Source organism: Rhinopithecus bieti, unplaced genomic scaffold (assembly GCF_001698545.2).
Source record: "Rhinopithecus bieti isolate Rb0 unplaced genomic scaffold, ASM169854v2 scaffold_1428, whole genome shotgun sequence".
NCBI classification, from domain to species: domain Eukaryota; kingdom Metazoa; phylum Chordata; class Mammalia; order Primates; family Cercopithecidae; genus Rhinopithecus; species Rhinopithecus bieti.
The window spans coordinates 895,694-916,714 of NW_016803608.1; the positions used below are offsets into that span (position 1 = coordinate 895,694).

General features: G+C 36.9%; 2 protein-coding genes across 4 annotated transcripts in view; one reads left to right on the forward strand and one right to left on the reverse strand.

Moving 5' to 3' along the window:
- RASA1 (RAS p21 protein activator 1) overlaps positions 1 to 1,961 on the forward strand; it is a 137,169-nt gene extending 135,208 nt beyond the window's left edge. The window contains 2 exon segments of the mRNA XM_017890582.1: positions 855 to 861; positions 864 to 1,961. Coding sequence (XP_017746071.1) covers positions 855 to 861; positions 864 to 937 — 81 coding nt within the window. The 3' untranslated portion in view covers positions 938 to 1,961.
- A 2,355-nt stretch (positions 1,962 to 4,316) lies between these two features.
- CCNH (cyclin H) lies at positions 4,317 to 20,688 on the reverse strand. 3 transcript variants are annotated; one of them, XM_017890568.1, is made up of 9 exons: positions 20,335 to 20,678; positions 18,904 to 19,026; positions 16,987 to 17,060; positions 15,700 to 15,910; positions 12,591 to 12,754; positions 9,458 to 9,528; positions 6,868 to 6,979; positions 5,087 to 5,147; positions 4,317 to 4,534 (listed from the first exon to the last, which is right to left on the reverse strand). In XM_017890568.1, exons 1-9 carry the CDS (start codon positions 20,449 to 20,451, stop codon positions 4,496 to 4,498), a joined length of 972 nt encoding a protein of 323 aa, XP_017746057.1. In that variant the 5' UTR covers positions 20,452 to 20,678; the 3' UTR covers positions 4,317 to 4,495. The 3 variants fall into 3 exon arrangements, with proteins under 3 accessions (XP_017746057.1, XP_017746054.1, XP_017746059.1); XM_017890565.1 differs by lacking the exon at positions 4,317 to 4,534 and having other exon boundaries at positions 4,570 to 5,147; positions 20,335 to 20,688; XM_017890570.1 differs by lacking the exons at positions 4,317 to 4,534; positions 20,335 to 20,678 and adding an exon at positions 20,129 to 20,325 and having other exon boundaries at positions 5,030 to 5,147.
- Positions 20,689 to 21,021: the final 333 nt, after the last annotated feature.

Below are 21,021 nucleotides of genomic sequence, written 5' to 3' on the forward strand. Positions count from 1 at the left end.
GTGAAACAAATGATTATTATTTGGGATGTTGGTCAAATTCACATCCAGAGATTCTGAAGTGTGGCCTTGAAAGCTACACATCTAGCAAACTCTTACAGGAATTTATAGGGATTCTGATGCAAGTGAACCATGGCCTACACTTTTGAGAAACAGTAGACTACATTGATTGATAGACTTCTATCTACCATCTGCACCAAAAAGATACAGATTAGGATGTATTCAAAGAGACTTAACACTAGGTCAATTAAGATACTGGAGATACAGAACAAAATGAGTTACATTTTCAATGTCCTCAGCTGACATAAGGGCCACTGAGAAGTGACCACGGGGACAGTTTTGACTAGTTTCTAATGTAGTTTCAGGAGATAGTGAATGCTGTCACCGCACTGGCTAACCATTTGGCAGGGATTTTGTAGAAGGGATTAAAGCATTGAATTTGGTGACTGAGTTCTCTACAATCTGAGATTCTAGAATCCTCAAGTCCTGTTCCTCCCAGCCCCCCACCCCTCAGCTTTCAAAACTAATAATACGACTTGCCTTAGATATTAAATAAAGACCTTTAAAGAGGGGTAAACTTCTTCTGGCAAATGTGATAGTGATAGTTCTGGCCTAAAAAATAGGAGCATGCCAAACACAAACGAATTTCTGTTCCCTTTAGGGTATAAAAATTCTCTTAGTTATGACCAGAAATACTCAGCCAATGACTGAATAATAGAAACTTACGTTTTGAGTGGAACTGTGCTAATATTTTATGCATCCCTTTGCTTTGATACGGCTTTTTTCAAATCCAGGTTCCCATCCTGAAATTGCTGACTGAGCTTTCATTTATTTTCATACCATTTTCCTCTGTCTAGCACGTATTGAAAAGCTTCTGGCTATAACAGAACTGCTTCAACAAAAACAAAACCAGTATACAAAAACCAATGATGTCAGGTAGCAGCCTTCGCCCCAGTGTTCTGCATGGATTCATCATGCCCAACGTGGTAATTCACTTCAGTATAATGTCTCCTTTGCTCTTGCCAAAAAATAGCACACTTTTCCACATTCCAATGATGTGTGAGCTATGCAAACAAAATCCAAGATTCTGCTGGTGCATAACTATGCCAGCAACCTTGTAAGCTATCTGTGCAGGATATTTGCACTATTTCCACATGGAATCAATCTTTAACAACCTCTGAGCCTTGGTGTACAGATCACCTTTCACAAAACAAAATGCTATGACTGTATCTTGGAACTTTGAAAATATATTTTCAGTACACCCAGTTGCCAAAGTCTTGCTGTCTCTTAGAGAAAGAACTATGAAATCAACTGACAAACACATTCTCTTATTGACAATTGTGTATAACTGGATTGCAGACTGTTCTTACTGTAACTACTTCCTGATTAGGAATATGACCATTTGACTGTTCAATGATTATTTGTATTTACAGTTTCCAGAGTTTGTCATTATAATAGGAACAATCTTTGCTGTATACTTTTAAAAAATACTGTGCTATTTCTCTTGCTGGAACTGTTGAAAGAAAATATATAGAATGATCTATTGCTCATCAGCTTTATTTTTTAAACATACTACTTATTTTGTTGAAATTGTCAAAGACTGTATTTAGATCTCATAATGCTTTGTTAAATGTTTACAACAGTAAATAGTTTGAATTCAGTAAATATTATTGGTTGTTGTATTGATCAATGCATGTTACCCCTTCATTTTATAGACTACCAGTTTCTTTTAACTAGAATGTTTTTGTTAAAAGTTATTTGTTCATTATTTGTGCTACCCTACCCCTTTGATTATGCAGACAAACCTCATCAGCTGCCTAACTTATCCATCTTTGAACTTCTGACTACTTGTTGTATCTGCTGGACATTTAGTTCAACTGTATAGTTTTATTTACTTCTGTATGTGTATTTTTGTGAAGTATTCACAAAGGTTAAGTTAAAATAAAACCAAGGGATATCTTGCATAATTGATTACTTCTGTCTAAATAGAGCTAAGCATTTAATTTGTTTATTTTCTTCTTCCTTCAGGGGCAGTTTAAACCTTAGCACCAGAGCAAGGCCCAGGGAGAAGCTGAAGCTTTAGATCAGTATTTTTGCTAATGGCCTCTTTTGAAAAGGATTCTATATATGCAACAATTCCTTCCGTCTCATAATTGTGCAGGGCAGGTATGACATATGGAACATATGTGGCAGAATGACATTGGTAATCAAAGTGGGTGAGACAGGAACCCAAGGAGGTGTTCTTACACTAAGGAAAGGCCTAGATTCCAAGAGCAACACTTTATGCTATTCCTCTAATGTATAAAATACAGGAAAAAATAAAATGCTAAAGGTTTAAAAGATGTCTGCTTAATAGTTTCAAGCTACAAAAGGCAATTGTTTCTATGGGGGCTGCTAACTTCTGTGGCTTCAATCACAGTTTAACACTGATACCAAAAATCTCAACATGTCCCGTGCTCCTTTTCCTTGAAATCAACTCAATTCATTCCATTCTCTCCTTTCCTGGCTCTTTTATCAAATTACTCTCCTTTCCATCCCTTCTGTTTTATAGCTGGACTTGGACCAACATAGTATCCCAGCTGGTCTCCTTCCTTAGTTACATGATAGAAGACAGGGAGGATACGGACTAGTCAAGATATTTTGCTATGCACTTTGGTTCCCACTAATCACGCTTCAATCTTTAGCCATACTAACCTGTCATTCCTCATTCTGAAATCCTTCTCCCTTTTATTTAAAATCACAAACCTGACTCATCCTGCTTCTTATATTTTAACATCATTTGTCTCTCAAGTTGAAATGGAAACTTGTTACTTACCTTTGTAGGCCCTGTAGTAACTAGCTTGTCAGTGTTGAAATAAAACCTCTCACACTTTAACTTTTTTAATGGGGCTGGGTGGGAAAATTTTCAGTGATAAGTGTGGACCTTGCTCTGATGCCAAAGTTTGGCGATCTGAAAGGGAAAATGAGAAAAACTGTGAACATCTTGTAATTCTGTCTAAAGCCTAGCAGCAATGTACTTAACTAGGACCACGATGGAGGATTTATAACTTTTGGCTTCTTCCACTCTGCTTTTGTAAAATCGCACGTCATGAATTTTATTCCTTTCACTCCAGAATGAGGGAAAAAAAAAACAAACAAACAAAACAAAACAAAAAAACACCCCACAAAACTCAAGCCTACAGTTCAAAGAATTGTTAGAGAGATGAATATGCACACAGTAAGCATTGCCTTAAAGTAGATGTAATTATAATGGTACTTACCTTTCTGGAAAGTACAGCCTGGGATGTATTGAGACTGAGGAGGTGTGTGTATCTGTGCAATTTAATTAGATTTAGGACACTTGAATTACTCGGAATTCCTTCAAGCCAGTTTTCCTGAAAAAAAATCTGGCTTGATATACAGACATCCACAGTTCGGTTCCAATTATAATAGTTAACAATTACTGAATACTTAGTGTATGCAGGTACTGTTCTAATTAATCCTATAAAGAGTGGGCATTATTATTTTCCCCATTTTCAGTGTGGAAAACTGGCACTTAAGAGATTTAATAACTTACTTAGGTCACATAGTGAAATAGAGGCAGCCATGATTCACATCTAAGTAATTTGTTGTAATAGTCTGTGCTTTTATATTTTTAAATTGACTCATTTCAATTTGAATTACATTTCTCGAACATATTTAGTCTGCACAATTCCTAGTAACTGTTATAATCTACTTACACGGATTCACTTATAGGTGATCTAATAGGTTAATTAAAGGCTGTGGTGACGTGTGCCTGCAGTCCCAATTACTCAGGAAACACTAGCGCGTAGGAGTTTGAGACAGCCTGGGCAACATAGCAAGACCCTACATCAAAACAAAATTAAAAAACCATAACCGAATATACAAATTGCTTCTGCCTACTTATCTATACTAGCCTACGAGTTTGATGTAGACAGCTATTCAAAATCATATATTTGTTTTTTTTTTTTTAAACTCATTTGGAAATGTTTTCGGGTAAGTAAAGAAAACCAATAATATTCATTACCCAGACAACTGGCTTTCAGTACCATGTAATAGTTGAAATACCTTCTGCAGTTTAATAGTAATGGACAAATAGCTAAATGTATCAGGATGGCATTCAAAAAGCCATTTATAAAAGTTTCTAGAGGGCAAAACACATTCCGTTAAAGCTGGCTACTAAGTTTTGGTTTTTGTGGTGCCTTTTCTTAAAAAAGCATAGGTTTGCCTATCATATTTTGCTTAAAAAATTAGGCAAGTAAGTTGCAACTTTAATTTGATATTAGTCATGATGGAATAAGAATATTCAAAACAGGTGCTATTCTAGCTCTTTTGAAGATGGTTTATTTTACATAAAGTTACTGTGAAAGGGAAAGAAAGTAATAGAAAAGTTTTAATATATTTTGTTTTCACATTACACCTTTTAAATAAAGTTAAACGCTTGATATGCTTCCTACTTCTCTTGATTAGTTAGCATTGAGAAATCAACTTCAAATGGTTAGAGAGATTCTACCAGGTCGTCGTCAGTCCATTCTTCCTAAGAAGGAAAAAAAGTGTGGTAAGGATAACACTGAAGCATAACCAGTATTGTTTATCTCTTACCTCCCTTTAGGAAAATGTTCTCCTCCTTTTACCCATGTGGATTACAAAAGATAAACCAGGAAATTTTGTAATAGTTCACTGTTAGTAATGTTGGCATGGTCTCACCAGACTCCTCCAATGAGGAATAAAGGTTACAACTGTGACCTTTTGCCTCTGATTATTCACTTATCTGACTTGACAGAAAATTTGTTTTAAAAGGGGTAAGGGAAAATCCTCGGAGAATAACAAATAAAGCAAAATATAGTATGTATGCATATTGTTTCTGCTTTCTATGAACACAAGAAGGATTCTTCATCAAGTAAAGACAGAAGAGAGAAAAATCCCTTTAATAATGGACAACAGTACTGTATATAAGGAAGTATACAAAAAATGAAAAAACCCACAGCTCTATAATGCCTGTACTCTTGGAGAACAAATCTTAATAGTATAATCACACCAGAATGTGTAACAAAAATGACTTAGAGTTCATCTTTGGAGTAAAACATACCTCCTCATGTTTGGATTTCTTTGAGACGTAATCATCATCTTCATAGCCTTTCCTCTTCTTCCTATAAATAAGCAACTATCAATAAGCAATCTAATACCAGCCACAGAAACTATAAAATGTAAAATAAACTAGCAAGGCTATATGCAATATCATGTATCTACTGAAAAACATAGGCCTGGATAAATGGAAAAAGATGAAGAGTTATGGGTAGGGAAAATGATACTTTTAAAATCAATCTTTAAATTAAATGCAATTCTAATTAAAACCCCAATAAAATTTTTCATGGAATTTGTCAACTCTAACACTGACCTAGGAAGAAGTGTGAAAAAATAGAGAATATAAAAAAGAACAATGTCGGAAGACCTTGTCCCAGTTATCTTCAAAGCACACTACAAAAGCTATGGTAATTAAAAGTGAGATATTAAATCAATGATCAGACTAGATTAAGCAAAGTAATGACTATGCAGAAGTACAAATTTAATGTGTGATAAAAAGTGTTTCAAGTAACTAGGAAAAACATGAAATAAAAAATGAGCTGGGACCTGCCAGGCACAGGGGCTCACAAATTGTAATCCCAGCTCTTTAGGAGGCCGAGGCGGCAGATCGCCTGAGCCCAGGAATTTGAGACCAGCCTGAGCAATGTGGCAAAACCTTGTCTCTACAAAAAAAAAATAAAAAAATTAACCAACGTGGTTGAGCACCCGTAGTCCCAGCTGCTCAAGAGGCTGAGGTGGGAAGATCACTTGAGCCCACACAGCAGAGGGTGCAGTGAGCCAAGATCGAGCCACTGCACTCCACCTGAATGACACAGACTTTTTCTCAAAAAAGTGGGGGTATGGGAACTAGGGTAAAAATTAGTATTTGGAAAAAAGTTGTGAAAAACAATAGAATATATCATATATAATTAAGTACAATCAGCCTTCTGTATCCTGTGGTTTCCACATCTGTGGACTCAACCAATTGTGGATTGAAAATAAGGAAAAAAATTCTATCTGTACTGAACATGTACAGACTTTATCATTATTCCCTCAAGAATACAGTATAATAACTACATAGCATTTACGTTGTATTTAGGTATTATAAGTAATCTAGAGATGATTTAAAGTATATGGGAGGATGTATACAGGTTATATGCAAATACAACATTTTGTATTAGGGCATCTGTAGATTTTGGTTATCAGCAGAAAGTCCTGAAACCAATCCCCCATAGATACTGAAGGATGACTGTATATAGAATCTATAAAGCACTACAAACCACAAAAATGTGGCCAGGCACGGTGGCTCACGCCTGTAATTCCAGCACTTCCGGAGGCTGAGGTGGGCGGGGGTCAGGAGCTTGAGACCATCCTTGGCTCACCGTGTTAACGGTGAAATCCCATCTCTACTAATACAAAAAATAAAACTAGCCGGACGTGGTGGCATGCACCTGTCATCCCAGCTACTTGGAAGGCTGAGGCAGGAGAATTGCTTGAACCCGGGAGGCAGAGGTTGCAGTGAGATCACGCCACTGCACTCAGGCCTGGGTGACACAGCAAGACTCCATCTCAAAAAAAAAAAAAAAAAAGCCAGAAAATTGGACAAGGGGAATAAATAAGCAACACAGTAGAAATATAAGTGACTGTTAACTTAATCTCATTAGAAATGTCCATTCAATAAATAAAATCTGATTTAATGGATCAGTCAGCTTTCCTCAAATGAGCAAACACCAATAAAATGATTTACGAACCAGTTGGACTGGGTAACAATTACGTCTATTGATAAACACTGTCACATCAACTTACGTGATTACATTAAGTGCAAGCTCAGCAGAATGACATCGCTCCAACTTCTGTTTCAGAACAGCAACTTCTTCAGATCTGGGTGGTTCATACTTTTTTACTAAGTTTCTCATGCCTATGTGGATATGAAAAAGAATTTAAACTGAATAAGCAAACCTTCTCATAGTAGCGGAGCTGGTTACTTTTCCATTTTGTTATAGGAAACAACAAAACACCCTGCAAATGACATGGTTATTATTCTCAGGATTTGCATCATTCTGCATTTCATTCTACATTAAAATCCAATAAGCACTGTATGTTTAGTTGAAGTAATTATGGCTCTCTGCTGTTTAGCCCATATCATATAACATAAAGCACACTGTAAAATCTAGTATTTTTTGCAAATCCTACTGGGGTCACTTCCTGTTCAGTTTTAAGACTTAAAAAAAAAAAATCCCTAAATGATTTAGTGAACATGTTTTGTTCTTTATCACCAACCATCTTTGTAATATTCTATTCCATAGATAGTGGGCCAACAGTATACTTCCTGTTTACAAAGGAAACTGTTATTACACAACATGCAATAAAGGGAGGATGCTTAGTAAAATTTAATAATCCTTTGCTTTAACAAAAGCAGACCCTATACAAAAATGTCCACTTAAGGTTAAAAGTAAACTACTATATCAGTAACTTTATAATTGCAAAAGCATCCTCTAGCTGATCTTGTTATTCAAGTATAATAAACCAAAGAATACAAATTTCAACATTAGGGGAATAATGAGAGATCCAATGAGCTTATTATTACTATTAGCCAGCCATGTGATCCAAATGGCTGCACTACTGACCTATTTCATAATGCAAACAAAACAGTATTTTTAATTGAATTAATACTTGTAACTCAACACCCTTAGGACAGTATCTGTGTTCCAAAAATTACCAATATCTTAGTAGCATTAAACTTCTGAGTGTTTCATAAAGAGCTGTTTTTCATTATAAAATAAGTGGAGCAAAACAAAGGTATTGAGAAGAAATCAGTAATAAAACTAAGCTATGAAATGAGTACACTGGAATAAGACCCCCTTTACCTACTAAGTTCTACGATCCTAACAGCTACAGTCAAATCACAATTAGCTTTTAAAGTGAACCCCCTAGTGGTATAACTAAAGACCTACAGTTTATAATTCATAAATCACAGCCATCATTCTCCAAGGAAGCCCTCAGGATCACTTCGAGCAGAGAATCAAGAAATGATACAGAGATGCCCTGAAGCATCTTAAATTTTCAAACACAAAATATGTAAAATGTATACCCATTTATTGTCATCGAAGATCAAGATTTCAATCTTGTATTTTACTGGTTTAACATTTAATTACATTACAAATTTAATTAACAAGAACAATTTACACAAGGTTTGGAAACAAACATGATTGACTTTTTTTTTTTGAGACGGAGTCTGACTCTGTCACCCAGGCTGGAGTGCAGGGGCGCAATCTCCGCTCACTGCAAGCTCTGCTCCCTGGGTTCATGCCATTCTCCTGCCTCAGCCTCCCGAGTAGCTGGGACTACAGGTGCCCACTACCATGCCCGGCTAATTTTTTTGTATTTTTAGTAGAGATGGGGTTTCACAGTGTTCACCAGGATGGTCTCGATCTTCTGACCTCGTGATCTGCCCGCCTTGGCCTCCCAAAGTGCTGGGATTACAGGCGTGAGCCACCGCGCCCGGACACGATTGACTTTTAACCCCAAAGAGTAGCTTAGCAGCCATGATCAAGTGTGCCATGGGCAAGAATGAGGAAAGGAGAATGCTGGTTAATTCAGCCAATAAGTAGAGACTCTACTCAACTCTTAGGACAGCGTTTCTCAACACCAGCACTCATAACGTTTTGGGCTGGATAAGTCTTGGTTATTCAGGGCTGTATTATTTTCCCAACCTTGCTATCAAAATTATCACAAACGTGATGGCTTAAAACAACAGAAATCTATTATCTCATAGTTCTGGAGCCCAGAAGTCTGAAATCTGTTTCACTGCGCCAAAATTAAGGTGCTGGAAGGGCCACACTCTCTCTGGAGGCTCCAGGGATAAATCCATTCCTTGCCTGTTCCAGCTTCCAGTGGCTGCCAGCTTCCTTTGGCCTGCAACCACATCACTCCAATTTTCAAGGCAAGCATATTTAAATCTTTCTCTGCTGTCTTAACCGTGCCTTCTCTGAGTGTGTCAAATCTCCTTCTACCTTTCTCTTAAAAAAATAATTTATCTACAAAATAGAAGTTACAAATTTAAACATTATCCTTATTTCCCATTACATCTTTTTCAGTGCCTAGTATGTTTCTTTATTCTTTAAAAGGATCCTGTTGTCAATCTCTAAATCCTTTCTAAATCGGACTCTATTTTCACTCTTTGCGTAAGTTCTATAGATATGAACACTACTTCCTTCTATGTACCTTCTATTTGTTCTAGACCAATGTGTCTTTCATGCTTCCATAATACAGTAATTCAGTGAAAAGAAATCTAAACAAAAATCTATGTTATATTTCTAGTTAAACACCAAGATATTTATTTAGAAAGGAGCTTTGTATTGGAAGAACATTTTGTAAAGTGTTCTCATTTACTTACTTTTCATTATATCTAGTAACTGTGACAGGCAAGTTCTGTTCTCTCTCAGCATCAGACTCTCTGATAAATAACTGGTAAAGAAAAGAAAAAAAATGTAATCTATTGAAAACATACAGCACATTGAGAAAACATGACATCATAAATTATTTTCTTCCATCCTCATCAAAGGCACTTAAAAATTTTTTAAATTTATGAATGTATAATCTATAACTCTTATGTTTTAAGGATTAGCACTTACATTAAAAGATGTTTACTGTTTAAGTTTAGTGACATTCAAGTACAACCTTTCAGAGACAAAAGAGTATGAAAGTAACAGTAACAGTCAGTACTTATAACATTTATATCTTTTAATATAGAAGCCCAATGAGTCTAACCTTACTTTACAGATGAGGAATCTGAGTTACAGGGATGAATAAGTCATGATCTTGTAACTTGCCCAAAGCAATAAAGCTAGGAAGCAGCAAAACTGGAATCTGGCACTAGTAAGGATTCTCTGTTCCCTTAATATGAAAGCCATTTTACCTATAGTTGCACTTTTGGGAAGTAACAGACATTCAAACCAACCACGTAATGCTTTATAAATCTATTACATCTTATTTGCATCAAGTCCAAATCAAAGGTGTTAGACTTCTTTATCAATGTGATATAAAATCCAAATTACCTGTTTTTCTCAGAGCTGACAATATGAAAATATAATTTCTATATTTAAATTTTTAGTTACTCTGAAGTTTTACATACCTGAACTTGACCTATAATTGATAAAAGCTCAAATGAACAGATTCTCAAAGTATTGAAGAGTTTTCAAACACAAATGCAAAAAAATTATTTTCTCTTGGGTGTAACAGTTACAAAATAGAAAGCAATGCTTTAAGAACTCTTGTGTCTTTATCCAGATTTAAATTTTATTATAAAGTTTTGATAACTGTTTGACATTACATCATCATCATCTATTGTGGGAATAAATTTTGGATCTGAAAATCAAGAAATCTCCTGACAACTAATCCATTTCCACTTACTAGTAATTCAAAATAACTAGTTTTTTCCTTTCCCTTTCCTACCTAAAATTACTCCCATTTTTTGTCATCTTCCTTTATTTTTACTCTTCATTTCCTTTTGATTTCTTAAGCATAAGGATCATAGGTTTGGTGCTAAGAGTTGGCTGACTACTCATTAGCTCTGTGAAGTTAGCAACTCTTAACCTCAATTTTGAATTTGAATTTTAATATTGTGGTGTTTTAATAAAATCCACAGGCAAATAAGAATACCTAAAGTAGCAGATGAGAAATCTCTAAATCTACAAGAGAAGAAAACCCAGAAATAATGGTAATAATCCTATGATTAATAATCTGAGGCATTATCCAGACTCTGACAACAGCACAGGGGCTTTCCCTTTTGAAATCAGCAATAAATGTAAACCCCATTTCCACGTATCTCAAAAATTTGCCTGTAAATCAGCTGTAAGTTAAAAATGTTTGGAAAGCATTTCCCTAAGGGGGGTGTGGCGGGGAAGGCCCAATGTCTAGTCTCTGGGAATGTTACAAAGGCCTATTAAATTTGCACGGAGCCAAAGGTATCACAATTCCAATTTTGCCTGCCTAGAATTATACTGAACTAAACTTATAAGATGAAATAAACTCATCTGGACCTTAGGATGCTTCATCCCACTCTATGTAACTAAAATCTCATCACTGAAGAATTTATATATGCACTATATACAATGCTTCAAGATTAATCAGACTTTTGGTTATTTGAACTGTGGAAAAGAGGACTTTTGTTCCCTTACAGAATGAAGTCCGCAGGCCAGGTATGGTGGTGTGCACCTGTCACCCCAGCACTTTTGGAGGCCTAGGCAGGAGATTACTTGAGTCTAGGAGTGACTGAGATGAGCCTAGGCAATATGGGGAAACCCCAACTCTACAAAAAAACAAAATGATTAGCCAGGGTGTGGTGGTGTGTGCCTGTGGTCCCAGCTACTCAACGAGCTGAAGTAGGAGGATCGCTTGAGGCTGGGAGGTTGAGGCTGCAGTGAGCTATGACTGTGCCACTGCATTCCAGCCTGGGTGAGAGTGAGATGCTATCCCCCCCCCAAAAAAAACAACCCCCCCCAAATTAATGGAAGTCCACATCTTAACTCCATGTACATCAATAATTTACATGACTTTTTCCTAATGCAGAGATTTATCTTATTCATTTTCATATTCCTAAAGTGTAGTACAGTGCATAGTAGTACACAGAAGGTATTTAATAGATGTTTGCTTAGTAAATAAGTGGAGATTTAAATCACTTTGGGATTAAATATATACATTTATATACAGTTAGTGAGCTGTGTTTGCAGAGAAAAGGCATATCATAAAATATAAACCTACAATCCCTTATCCTAGATGCAGATGTGTTGTGAAATTCTTAAGTATTCATGCCTTAGAAAAGTTATCTGGTGCATATATTACGAAATATGAAATACCTAAGTGATGTCTGTAATCACAAATATTAAGATTCCTGCAAGGGAACACAAATATTCCTATTAAGTGAAATAAAAACTAAATACAATCTGCTCTATCTGCTGCCACCTTATCAGTGGATTCTGAAATTATGGATAAGGGATTATAATCATGTAAAATAGTTTTAATTAACTTTAGGAAGTTTTATCATCTTTCTTCCTCAGCTATTTCTAAGAATGAAATCAAGCAGAATCTCAAAGATCATAAATTGAGAAACTTAATACAGAAACTAAAAATGTCTAATTGGCTGCTAGCTTGTGCTTCAGTTAGTTAACAATATTTAACTTCCACGTGTCATACATGCTCTACAGAAGGGGAATAAAGATAAAACAAGGCAGACATATTTGCTGCACTCAAGTTGCTCACCAGTTCACAGGACCTTCTAAATTTGTCATATACTGATAGCTATATCAGTCTTTCAAGGATCACCTGGTTTACTCCTACTTTAATCCTAAATGTATCCTCCTCTTAGTTCAACAGTATTTTTCATGATGTTTAAAGATTTCCTTGAAAGGCAATTTCATTTCTTCTTTTCACCAACCTTCCCAGCCACAAGGAATATTAAAGATTATAGTCAGAAATGATTCTATGAATAAATAAACTCAGTGACTGAATTGGACCTAAAACATTAATACCTTTCCATAGTAATTCCAGCCCTGGAGGCACTAGATAAAATGGCAGTCAGGGCAATTTGGGAAGGTGTGTATAAAAGGTAGGCATCCGTCAATGCAATTCTATTAAGAAAGTCATCAGCTGTTTTCCTCAAAATCTCTGGATTCTCCAATATGGGATAGCGGGTCTAGAAAGAAAGTTTGCAAATGTTACCATTTCTGAGGGTTTAAATGGAGTATAACAACAGTTTAAAATTACACAACTCATATTAAGAAATATGTGCTATAACATATCTAAAGTTCCTAGCACAGTACTTGACAGTGTCCTCAATTTACATTAATCCCTTCTCGGTCCTTTTCCACCTGAGTAGGAAGGGGAAGGAAGGGAAGCTCTTAGAGATTCCACTGAGTCTAAAGTAGGGCCAAGAAATACATATTCCCAGGTAAATGCTTCGCTCAGGCAACCCAGGTGATTCAAATGTAAGGCCACATTTAGGAATACACCTTATTTTTATATGAAATTCCTTCTACTTAAAATTTACTTTCAGGAAGAAGTAAATAAAAGTGAATCTCAATTTGGTTAGAACACACTAGACTTCAAATTCCCACAGAAAAAGTTTTAGAATATGCCCAAGAGATGTGGAAGACCTCCTATTTCCTGACAATTCTTCATACCCTATAAAATAAACCATAAATCTGAAGTCCTCAGATATCCATGTTCGACACCTAAAGCAGTAGGAAAGCTTTTCTACACTCTGAAATATTTAAGAGTCAATTGTACAAAAATGTCTCACCTGTGATATGAGAAATTAAGACCCACTACTCTGACCACAATGCCTCCCTTTCTAATATATTTACTCATTTACTTCACAGCTGTTCTTCCTCCTCTGAACCTTTGCTCACTTATCCCTCTACTTGCTCCCACTCACCAGTGTCCTCTGGTCCTCATTTCTCTCCTGAATTCCCTGCCCCGATACGCTGCCAACAAATTTCTGGCAAAACCAGAAGTTGAACAGTGGTTGAATCCAACAAACTTCGCTTTGCAACTATACCAAGATTTCTGAGTGCTGCCAGAGAAAACAATACGAGCAGAAGTCTGGAAATGTTACTGTAAACTCATGTTCATTGACCTCAGCAAGGCTCTTAAACACTGTCAAGCAACCACAGTATTTCCAGACAGTTTACTTTCCCATTTTTCAGTGACTGCATAAATATTTTCCATCTGTCTTAACGTCTTTGATAATTCTCAGAAACTCCATCACTCTCAGAAAACTATTTCTTACCAAAGAAAGGCACTATTTCCTGACAACACCAAATCCTGAGGCATAACAGTATCCTAAGCCCATAATTTCCCCTTTTCCACTGTTAAGAGAAAGAGCTATTATTCCTTCTAAGGCCAGTTCTTCTACCTTGCTTCCAAAGTCCATGCCAACCCCTTCCACCTTACTCCAAACAGACTATTTTGTATTTCATCTTTCTCTCACTCCTAGCTCTTTACATCAGTATTTAAATGTGCATCGGTCTCTTCCATTAAACAAAAAGCAACAAAAAAAAGTATCACCCAGTCAGAAACTTGGGGGTTCTTCCTCTGTCCTCATTTCTATATACAATCATTCCTCATGTTCCATTGATTCTACCTAACTACAGGCTGAGCATAAATCCAAAAAATTCAAAATCCGAAATACTCCAAAATCTGAAACTTTCTGAACACTGACATGACTGACACTCAGGAAATTCTCACTGGAGCATTTCAGATTTTGGATTTGGGATGCTCAACCAGTAAGCACAATGCAAATATTGCAAAATCGAAAAAAAAAAAAAAAAAGTGAAATCCCAAATACTTTTGGCTCGAAATTTTTTAGGTAAGGGATACTTATCCTGTATCTTTGAAGCCCAGGAAGCTCTTTCTGTATCCACAACCTTCATACAAGTGAAGACCACCACCATCTTTAGCTTGGACTCCTTTAACAGTACCCCATTATTCACTTAATCTATTCTAATCCATTCTCCACGTTATGCCTGACATACACAGATGCGCAGTAAATACCTGATCCATAAGATTGCCAACATGATCTTTTAAAACTGCAAATCTAATCATGCCACTCTCTAAATTTAAACCTTTCACTGGCTTCTCTTTGCTCTATTCAAAATCTGTAACATTGTCTCCACAGTCTAGACTCTGCCTTCCACTCTGGCAGCAGCTGTCTGTGATCTCTTCCCCCTGCATTGCTATGCTCTGTTCAGGTTGTTCAGCACAGAATGGTTTCTTGAATTTGAACTTTTTACCAGGGAAGTCTCTGATTGGAATGTTCTTCTCTCTCCTATTCCTACTCTGAATTGTACTTTAAATGATACGTTCTCAGAATGTTTTCCTTACCTCTTAATCTGTTATCTCCCTCTAAAATATATTTTCCCCTCTGTATCACTGAGCACAATGGATATATGATTGTCTAAAACCTTTCGATTGCAAGGTTCACAAAAGTTGAGACTGTTCCTGTCCTGTTTCTGGTTACACCCTCAAGCACAAAGTTTGGCACACAGAAGATACCCAAATTGAGCCACCGATCTAATATGAATGAACCAGTTCCTGATTTCTGTTTGATTCGACTCTGACTATCCAACTTCTCTTTTAGAGCCAAACAAAACAACTTAAAAGTTGCTTCTGTCAATGTTTGTTTAGTTATATTATTGATGCCTACATAGGGACTCAAGTTTACAAACCTCTAAAAATATAAGTCACTTAGCAATCTTCTAGTTTAAGAATTTTTTATGGTTTAAATCAGGCCCAGATCCATGACAATATAATTCAAAGTTAGAAGAGGTATCTTAAGCCTCCATAATAAGCACTGTTCTAAACTCTCAATGGTCTTCATTACATCCCTGGACGTAATGAAGATCACTTAAATGAGAAACTCCGTAAGTCCCACCCAACATCTGAGTTAACAATTTCTCCAGATGACTGATGATGCCCACTGAAGTTTAAACACAACTGCCCTAGATGACCAGGCCAGACCCACAGGTCGTATCCATGCTCTAACAACGAGGATGACTATGAGTTTTAAAATTTTGGATCCTTTTTGTTAAAGAATAGGAAAGGAGAATGTAGTATTAGTTTATTTTACATCAAGTTTACCTTTAAGTCGATGAGGAAGCCCTCAAATGGTCTGTAAGGATTGTGGACAATAAGGTGGAAATTAAGTTGCTGTATAAGAAGTAGTTCATATTCCAGTATCTGTTCAAGTGCCTTCTCCTGTCCAAGAGGACTCTCCCGAAGGTTTCCAACAAACTGAGGACTGGATACATTGAATTCATCTACTTTGCAGGCCAAAAATGCACAAGTGAGCCTAGAGGAAAAAATAAGGAGGCAGGGGGCGGGGTTGGGGTGGGGCAGAAGAACACGCATATACTTTGAGAAGTATCTAAATATTTTATTTCTAAAAGTATATTCTATAATTGCCTAATATTCAAAAGTGACTGCTAGACATTGCAAAAATTTTTTTGAAAGATAGTTCCTGTTCACACTTCATTAAGAGACATAAGACAAACTATAAAATTAGGTCAAACCAATATTGCCATGGCATTCAAACATCACTGACTCAATGACAGTGTTATGTAGTACAACCTAAATATCTGGAAAAATAAATTAACTGAGGAATAAGAGCACTTTGTATAACGTAGATGGAATAGTTAAAAATAAAGCATATATGTACCATCTAAGTATGGGAAGAAAAGCAGGTTAAAGGAACATTGTGGAAGGCCATCAGTGGAAGTCTCTAAGGGCATCTGAATAATAGACTATTATTTAAGGGACAAATGTGTGAAATTTACCTGGCCAATTCATGCTGATGAGTATGAGAAAACAGTAAGAAAGCTACTGCAAAAATCAAGGTTGGCAGTGAGATCAAGGGCCTAATCTTGACTGGTGGAAATGGGAATCAAAAGAGAAAACAGGTACAATGTCATTGAGAGCAAGCTCTTTGATGAGTCTCATACTAATTTCATCTTTAATGATAGACACAGTGCTCAGCAGAGAGCAGCAACAACAGACCTTTGTTCAACTGAAATGAGTATGAAGCTATAGGATCCGTACACTGACTGGATGTGGGAGGGGCCACTACAAATGATTCTCAGTCTGAACAACTGGAAGAACAAAGGTGTCAAATAGAAAGAGATGTTAGAGAAGTAGCTAATTTGAGAAAAACAAAATTTGAATCTGGACAAGATGAAGTTCAGATGCCATCAGAATTACCGAAGTACAGGTAAATAGAGATCTTAAGTTCTGAATTAAAAAAAAAAAAAAAAAAATTCAAGTCTAAAATTACCCTCTCTCTCTCACAACTCTCTCCTCCCAAAAAAAAAACTCAAAAAGAGTATAAAGGTCTTCTTAAATGAAAACAATATATTAGACAGACATACTCACATTATTATCCTGGGGTGATATTCCATTACTGAGTTATTAAGATAAAAACGTTTGAAATACATACAAGCTGTACCCTAAGAGTTAAAAAAAAAATATATCATCAGGATCTACTCACAAATGTTAAATGTTAAATTGTGTGAAACAGAACTTATTTATGGAAAGGTTTCTTTGTAGAGATTACCCAGAAAAATACTAATACTCATTAATTCTTCTTTAATCAAAATAAATTGTGATGAATTACTACAGAAATGCCATAGCCAAAAAGATCCTTTCCCATCCTTTGCTTGTCTATCCCCAGCCTACCCTGGCTAATCCTTCCTATGGTCACTGGATTTAAAAATACGTGAGTGTGTATGTTTTAGAAGTGAGAGTATCAAAAATGTCCTGAATTAGATAAATTCAGGAAGAAAAATACAAATGTTCACAGATTAACCAATCTTATAAAAATAATGACAAAAAAACATGAGCAAGGCAATAAGCCTTCTCTCTAAAGCCACTACATATTTGTGATATTGCTATGTATCCATTCCCATGATCTGTGATCACTGCTGCCAACTGAATGGCAGAAGCAGCACTACCACTTACTGAATGCATACCAAGTGCCAGACTCTGTGATAAGCACAAAACTATCATCATGTTTTAATCCTTACAACAGCTTGGTGAAATATTACTATCTCTGCAGAGAAGGAAACTGAGTATCAATGAGGTTAACTGACTTATCTAGGTCACACAGCCAATAAGGAACAGGAATGAATTCAAGTAAGACCTGCCTGTATTTTTAACCATTATATCATTTGGCTGGAACCAATGAAATAACCACTAATCTATTTTATGATAGAAAAAAGAATATTTCCTTTTAAGTATTTTAAAAGTTTAGTTTTGTCATTATGTAAAACAAAAAATTATTCACCAATGATAAACATGTTATTTAAAATAAATTCCAAAAGAAGTTCATTAAAGGATTTTTTTCTTCATTTGATAAGATCACTTAAATTTACTGCCTCATTTTAGTTCTTTTGTAAGAATTAGCGAAATCTGAAGACATAAACTAATCAAGTATACCTAAAATTCTCTCTGAATCTTTGATATCTCAGATGAAACAAAAAATTATAAATTCTATGGACTTAATATTTTCAACATACTTCAAATTTTTTTCAACTATAAAAATGGAGATAATTTCCTAGAAGACTATTCTCTACTCGGTCGTAAGCTAGTGACACTGTATAACTTTAAAATTTAACAGACTTTTACATAAGATACACTTCTGTATTTGTTCTTTACAACAAACCTGTGAGAGAATAATGTAAAGTCATTTTAAACACCCTCCCACTCTAGCTTTTTTATCTTTCTGCTTTTTAATCTCAGCTACCCGTTTCTCCTCACAGTTGCCCACCCCAGCAAAAAAACAAACAGGTCCTCAGAACCATACATCTGAAACAATAAGACAATCTTTTTTAACCAAAGATAAAACTCCAGCTTCTACTAATCAAGGCTTAAAAAAATCTTATGGTATCAGTTTCAGCTGGGGCATATGATTACCAATTATGAAAGAATGCATTACTTCAAACATTTATTGGGTGTCACAGAGTTGAAAAAGCAAGTAGTCTATGTTCTAGTCCCAGTTCTATGGCTCACTAGTTGAGAACTTAGAGGAAAGTAATTTATTTTGTTTCTTTCTTTATAATATTACCTGACCTCAAATTTTTTTCTGACCACAAAATGAGACTTGAAATACTTTTGAAGATATGATACAGCAATTCATGAGTTAAGGCCTGAATTGAAAAGATATAATGTGCCAAAACTAATTAATTGTAACTAATGTGAATTTTTAAGACTAGAGTGGACAGGGAATTTAGAAGAGGTCAAATTTCACAAGTCAACTAAAGGACATTATATTTCATCACTACTGTAACTTACCACAACAGACCTTGGCATTGCTGGCTTAAACACCGAACAGAATTCCAATAACCTTTTCTCATAGTATTTGCAGAGTGTCATTTCTTCATGAGGCTCAAGAAAGACTGGATCATTCGGAAGAACCTTTAGATCAACAATTACAACACAAGTTCAATGAATTCAATGAATTAAACAATTGTAAAACATTCTTCTCTATCCAGATTAAATTTAGTTTATATCTCCAACGAAGGGGAATATATCAAGCCTCGTTTTCTTTATAGATTCGCTACTCATTACACAAAATAGCTGTAGGAAAATAATAAACTAAAACTGTACCATCATTTCACAACTTTTCGGAATGTCAGCTAGACCTTTGCTTCATTATATAAACAATCACGATAGGCTGTGTGCATACGCTCACAGCTGTGATATCATTATTTACAAATTTAAAAGTAGATGGACTTTTTACAAATATGATTGGAAAGCTTCCAACATCCGTTTCTCGGTCAGTCATTACGACACAAGTTGTAAAAAAACAGCAAATGTTTCAATAAATTTCTGTTATTTTAAGCTACCCAGTCTGTGGTGATTTTTTTAAGGCAGCCCTTAGGAAACTAATTCAGGTGCTAAAATCAGTGATGTTAATTAAAGGTAGAAAGTAAAGTAACTCAGTATCAGTAATTTGGAGGCACTGAACACTTGCTGGAGTGGAGCTTGTAAGAAAGATTAAACCAGTCCTAGAGCTGTAACAGAAGGGACTTGGCTAGCGGGCCACAGTCCAAACCATCCTCAATCACTTGGTTTGTATTCCGTCTCCGGTCTCCAGCCCTCATCCAACCCCTTCACCACGAGGTTGCTAGAGCACGGAAATCTGATAAGGTTAGCTTCCCATTTTAAATATTTCAAAGGCTCCTCATCCTTTCAATGGAAATTTCAAACGCCTCACTTCCACTTACAAACAAGTTCCCTTCCTACCCTCCCCAGCCATTCCTGCACAGGTACTCACATTTGGCCACATACGACCACAAACACGTCCACGCATCAGCCCTGTAAATTCTGACCTCCCTCCCACTCCGCACGGTAGTTCTGACTGCCTGGAACGTCCTTTCCCCATTTTCTCCGCATCGGCTACTGAGAAAAACCTTCCCCAACATTACCGCTTGACAAGTGAACGGCTCTTGCCACGCACTACCTTAGCACACTACCTACTCTCTTCTTCACCACGTTACAAAGACTGGTTACTTGCCTGCCATTCGACTACGGGGATGGCGTTGTTCGTCTTTGTACCCACGGAACCTCGCAAGGTGCTCGCTTATTTTAATAGATAAACGTACTCCGCGCCGCAGAGGCAGAGAAATGAGGGAGTGAGATTGTCCTAGGAGCCAGAAGAGCTCCCGCAGCTGCTCAGAATTTAGTGACCAAGCAACTGGGCAACCGTCGGGAAAACCTCACCTTCCCGTTGGCCACCGCTTTGCATCTGAATTTGCGGTTGGCGTCGGCCCGCAGTCTTGCCAGCTGCTCCTCACTGGAGAAAGTCCAGTGCCGCTTCTGGCTACTGTTGTGGTACATTGTGGAATCGTGAGCAGGTCCAAACAGCCTGCAGGAGACAACCCAAACGCAGCACTGCCGTGGCGTAAAGCAGCCGTAACCCCACCAAAGATCTCGCGGAAGGCTAGGGCGCCCGGCCAGCCGGCGCGGGCGCGCTGACGTCACGATTATGTGTCCAGCGCGTACGCAGTCGCATTTCCGGAGCGGACTAGGAAGAGACCGTATCCTGGGTTCGCTGGGGCGCCCTCTGAGACTAGGATGGGCGGAGCCTACGGAACGCTCCTCCTGGTGAGCCTGGGACATAGCTCCGCCCCTTCCAGGCAAGATTTAAAGGAGAAGCTCGGCAGGAGTATTCAAAAGAGGCATAAACTGAGGGTGTGGGGTAGGCTGATGTAAATTCACAGGGTGTAATCAGAAATTAGGAAAGGACTTGGTAGGGTGTTCATTTTTAAATGGAGGCCTTACTGAAGTTGACATTTGTGAAAAGGCTTTTTCGAGTTGAAATAGTAGGTTGATCAATCATGTAGGGAGATCATGGGGCCCAGAAAGAATAGATAAGATCTTCAGGTAGCAGCATTCCTAGCCCTTTTC

Bases quoted from the DNA above. Each gene is read 5' to 3' on its own strand.
- CCNH (XM_017890565.1), bottom strand. From the start codon at position 20,451: ATGTACCACAACAGTAGCCAGAAGCGGCACTGGACTTTCTCCAGTGAG. The intron at 17,061-18,903 runs GTAAGTTACAGT...TTTAACTCTTAG, and splicing joins CAATGCCAAGGTCTGTTGTG to GGTACAGCTTGTATGTATTT. The intron at 15,911-16,986 runs GTGAGTATGTCT...TTTTTCCTCTAG, and splicing joins TATCACCCCAGGATAATAAT to GCTCACTTGTGCATTTTTGG.